Raw genomic sequence first — 4,609 nt, forward strand, 5'->3', positions numbered from 1 at the left:
GGGATCTGGGGGTGGGGGGGCCGCCGTTACCTGGGAACAGCTCCGACGTGTGCTACCTGCAAAGAAACGTGGCTTTCTCCAGACCCTGCTGCAATCTAGTTCCATCTCCCTACTGACAGGTAACGCGCGCCCAGGGCTCACGCTGGTTCTCCCAGACACGCGCCTCTGGCCGGGGATCTGCCCTGTGGGTCTGTGTCCCTCTCCGGGACTTCCCGCAGGGCCGTCCCGATGTGTGACGTCCCTGGCCTGTCCCCCGGCACACGCAGCTCAGCCCTGCCCGCCGGGACAGGGTGAGAGATTAAACGCTGCCTTTAAGGGAAATGCACTTCAAGATTTTTTTTTTTTCCCTTCTGACTGCAGGATGCTGCTTATGACAAAGCCGAGCAAAGTGTGAACCAGCACAACTACTACAACGTCGATCACCAGCACCCCGGGACAATGAATGCCCACAGGCCGCCCCCCCTGCCCCCCAAGGTGCAGTACAGCGCACAGCCCCAGATGTACGACGCTGCACCGCGGAAGCTGTCGGCTAGGAACCGGGAGGCTGGTTCTAAACCTGGTGAGCAGCCTTCAACAAATTCTGCAGCCATCCAGCCAGAGATTCAGAGAATCCTCCACATTATGGGGGAGGCTGAAGAGCTGGAGCAAGAGGTAGATGAATTTGTAGGAAAAAAGACAGATAAATCCTACCGGCTTCTGGAGGAGATGTTGACCAAGCTGCTGTTGGAACTGGATTCCATTGAGACCGGTGGCCAGGACAGTGTTCGGCAGGCCAGGAAAGAGTCCGTCCACAGAATTCAGGCCATACTGGAAACACTGGAAAGAAAGGGATTGTGAAAGCACATCAGCCACAACACAGAGCCTGTTGTTGAGGTTCCAAAGAGTTTTAGTTCTGTTAAATCTCAGCTCTTTCTGCTACGCACTCTTGACAATGGAATAGCAATAAGCCCCGAGTTAAAAAAACAAAATGAAAAACCAAAACCACCAAAAATAACCCACCCAGAAGCCCAGCCCCGATAAATAACTTGGCAATGGACAAACAATGAGAGGCCTGGAGCAGCAAACTGGATTGTTTGTTTGTTCCAGGTTTCGGAGAAGTGGAAGCACCTGAGGTGCTGACAGTGCAGAAGTCTCCGCGGGGGTCTGCGTCCTCCTCATCAGCAGGAGGAAGATGACGGCACAGAGCTGCCCAAACCAGGCCCCTCGGTCGGTGCCTCCTGCAGCCACAGCAGTTCCTCAAACCGCCGCAGCACCTGTCAGATGTGGTCACCGTGGCACCACTGCGTGCAGCCACGAGCCAAGGCTCTGGGCTGGTTGGTCCCTGCGTGTATTTTCAGCTTCAGCTTCCTCGCCATAAAACCTCGTGTGTCGTCGTGGGGTTCTGTTTGGTCTTGGTGTGCTCAGGCAGCGACGCTCAGGCGCTGCAGGAAGGGCCCAGGCTGGCAGCCCTCCGGCACGGGCACACGCCACATTGCGCTGCTCCTCCTCTCGCCAGGCCGTGGTGTGTGTCCCCCCCTGACACGGGGACGTGGGCTGGGACCTCAGTTCTGGGCTGAAACGAGGAGGTAGAACCAGAGGAACAGTGTCAGAGCAGAGCAATGCGAGACGGCGGTGTGCTTGGAGATGCTTTCCGGGTCACTTGGGTGCAAATCCACTTTCTATTTGTAACGTCCTTCACACGCTGCAGGTTCCATATCCCACTCGAGAGCTGGGAGCAGCTCGGCCCACTGTTAACCTGGTCACAACGTGTTGAGTCATTACTCTGTGTGACGAGATAATAAACCCTGACAACTTTTAAATGTTCTTTTGTAATTAAGGTGTCAGAGTCTCTTTTCTTTAAAGTTGTGGGCAAGGTTGTGTAACTTAGATGCCAGGCTGTCCCAGTGGCCCAGCTTAGGGATGAACGCAGCCAGTTACCCCTGGGAATGCTTGTTCTGGGGGTGCCCCCTCCCCTCTCAAGCGGTGCGGGTGCTCCGGGAGCCTCTGCCGCGGCTCTGGGGCCGGTGGCCGAGTTTTGGAAGGGTCTGGGGGGGGGGTCGGTGTGCCCGAGGCTGGGAGGGCCTTGTCTGTGCCCTCTGCGGGCTGACGGTGGCCGATGTCCCGAGGGCACCTGGCAGGTCCCACATTGCTCCCGCACTGACCTTTGCAGCTTGTTGGACGTGTCCGTGGTCACGCGTGGCTGTCAGCCGGCAAAAACGGCCGTGTCCGAGGTGGGCCAGGACAGAGCCGAATGTTCTGGGACGGGTCAATGCTCGGTTGCTGTTTTATTTCCTCTTGTCAGGCAGGGAGCAGCCAGGCCAGGCTGCCTCTGCCTTGGATACAGCGTGAAATTCTGAGCTTCCATGGCTACACTGGGAGAAAAAGCAGCTCAGGGTGGACAGAGCAGTGCCCTGTCACCGCCTGCACGCAGCAGCGCTGGCCCGGCCCCAGACAGTGCTGGCTTTCTTCCCCTGATAAAGGCAGCAGTGTCAGCAGCATCTCCAGGAATTAATCCGTGCTTTGGGTTTGTTTCTTTTTGTGAAAATCCCCGTTGTAGGGCTGGTTTCACCCGACCGGCCTCGCTGCCGGTGGCTCTTTAAACTTAGCGCACTGCGGTGTCTCTGCCCCTTTCGTTTCATCTTTTCGTTGAGTCTTGTTAAATGCTGCCTCTCATGTCCCGAAATCTTTCCCAAGAGACCGCTGTGGGTTCATTGAATTAGCTTGATAGAGCAATAACTTTATTTAGGTTTTTTGAAAGGGAATACAGGCAACAAACACCATCGAACGCTCTGAAGCAGTCCTTGGGGTGGGGGCAGAAAGCCTGTGCTCCAGGGTTGCCAGCAGACTCGGCTCCATGACCGAGGCCCGTTCTCATCCTTCAGCACCTCCCACAGGGTTTGGCTGTACAAGGCTGTGAAGGGGGTGAAAAAGGAACGCAAATACCCAAAGAGACCTAACGGGCCACTTCCTAGAAAAGTCAAAAACTGAAAAGTCCCGTGGGTGGAGCTGGAGGACGGGGAGTTACCAGAAGTGCTGCAGCAAGTCACCGCTCACAGGTGCGGGGCAGGAGAAGCCCGCGGCCGGGTCAGTCAGCCCGAGCTCTGTGGCCCGGCTGAAACTTCACCTTCTGCATTTGTTCCAGCGGCAAGAATTGCATCAGGCCCCAGACTGTGTTGTTTACAGCCTCCTGTTTGCTCTGGTACTCGTTTCCCTCGGCTGTCAGTTGCCAGGGAGAGGAGGCGAGCAGGTTGTGGCTGTGCGAGGAGGAGTGCGGAGCGATCCCGATGCCTTGCGAACGCGGCAGCTCCGCAGTGCAGTCGCAGGGGGGGACGCACACGCCAGCGGGGCTCTCCAGTGCTCCGTGGGCTGGGACAGAGGTTTCCTGCGAGGGTGAGGCCTTTACGTGGCCATAATCAAAGCTGAAAGTATGCGCGTGGCATGCAGGGCAGCCAGAATGGGGGGAGGTGGCCTGGTGCTTTGGTGTTTCGGTGCTGAACCGATCGAGGTGACACGTTCCTTTACAATATTACCTCTTCCGGAGTTTTAAGACCCGCACATGGGAAGGATGGGGCAGAGGGTTCTATAAACCTCTGGATCAAAGCACGGGCAGAACGCTGCGGAGTGGGCTGGAGGGGCAGGGTGTCACCCTGGCGGGGCCAGTTATCTGAGCAGCTCGGACAGAAGCGGTGCCTGCGGGACGGCTCCGCGTCCCCCGGTGGGTTTTACATTTCCCCCAGCGCTGAGTGCAGGGCTCAGGCTGCCCCTTCCACCCCGCAGCCTGCGGCAACCCCCCGCAGCTGTCCCCGCTGCCTCCCGCCTCCTGCAAAGCTGCCACCAAAGTGGGTCACTGCCGCGATGACGATGCGAAGGGAGAGAGATGCCGCAGCGGCGGCGCGGGCCAGAGCCGCATCAGCACCGAGCTGGCGGGCCGGGCTCGGGGACGGCCCTCGCGGCCCTTTGCTCTGCAGACGCCAGAGTGAGGATTTTCACCCTCCCGGCCGTTCCCTGAGCGCTGGGAGGATGATCCCTGGTGACTGGTTTATCTTCCAGCATCCACCCACATCACAGAACCCCAAATTAGAAAGAGTGTCGCTCTTTATCACGAGGCTCATCTCGGCAGAAACCAAACGCCCGTCCTGGCATTGCCTCTCGCTCCGCGCCCGCCGCCAGAAGGGGGTTTCCCAACCTCCGCCGAGCGCAAGGGCCGCGGGAGGGCCCAGACACGAACGCTGGGGCAGAACCTCGCGGCTTCTGCTGCAGAGCGGGAGGCAGCTGGCACGAAGGCAGGTGCGGCCCTGCCCGCCCGCATCCGGCCTAGGCCCGTGATGAGCAGCCTAAGTCGGAGAGTCCTGATCAGCGCTGGCATCGCCCGCCCGCGCTGGCATTCGGGCAGGGATCCGCTGCCAGGGCTGCACAACCCTCCCCAGAGCTGCGGCTGCGGGCAGCACTGCGGGCAGGGGCCGTGAGCAGGGCTGCAGGCAGGGATGGCAGCAGGGGAGGGGTGCAGGAATTGCAGACAGGGGCTGCGTGTACCGGGGGAGCTGCGGGCAGCGCGGCAGGCAGGGGCTGCAGGCAGGGACCACAGGCAGGGATCACAGGCAGGGATCGCAGGCAGGGATCGCAGGCAGGG

The 4,609-nt window shown here is 59.4% G+C and overlaps 2 protein-coding genes across 3 annotated transcripts in view; both read left to right on the forward strand.

The window, feature by feature from the left end:
- BAG4 (BCL2 associated athanogene 4) overlaps window positions 1-1,790 on the forward strand; it is a 3,750-nt gene extending 1,960 nt beyond the window's left edge. For both annotated transcript variants that reach the window (XM_026863076.1, XM_026863077.1), the window contains exon 4: window positions 361-1,790. In XM_026863076.1, the coding sequence (XP_026718877.1) occupies window positions 361-837 (477 nt within the window). In that variant the 3' untranslated portion in view covers window positions 838-1,790. The remainder of the gene's footprint in view (window positions 1-360) is intronic.
- A 1,473-nt stretch (window positions 1,791-3,263) lies between these two features.
- Window positions 3,264-4,609, forward strand: part of DDHD2 (DDHD domain containing 2) — a 12,247-nt gene continuing 10,901 nt past the window's right edge. The window contains exons 1-3 of the mRNA XM_026863030.1: window positions 3,264-3,369; window positions 3,757-3,955; window positions 4,100-4,441. Of these exons, the coding sequence (XP_026718831.1) occupies window positions 3,264-3,369; window positions 3,757-3,955; window positions 4,100-4,441 (647 nt within the window). The remainder of the gene's footprint in view (window positions 3,370-3,756; window positions 3,956-4,099; window positions 4,442-4,609) is intronic.

The sequence above is a fragment of the Athene cunicularia genome (assembly GCF_003259725.1).
Source record: "Athene cunicularia isolate RWA chromosome 22 unlocalized genomic scaffold, athCun1 chr22_part1, whole genome shotgun sequence".
Classification (NCBI taxonomy): domain Eukaryota; kingdom Metazoa; phylum Chordata; class Aves; order Strigiformes; family Strigidae; genus Athene; species Athene cunicularia.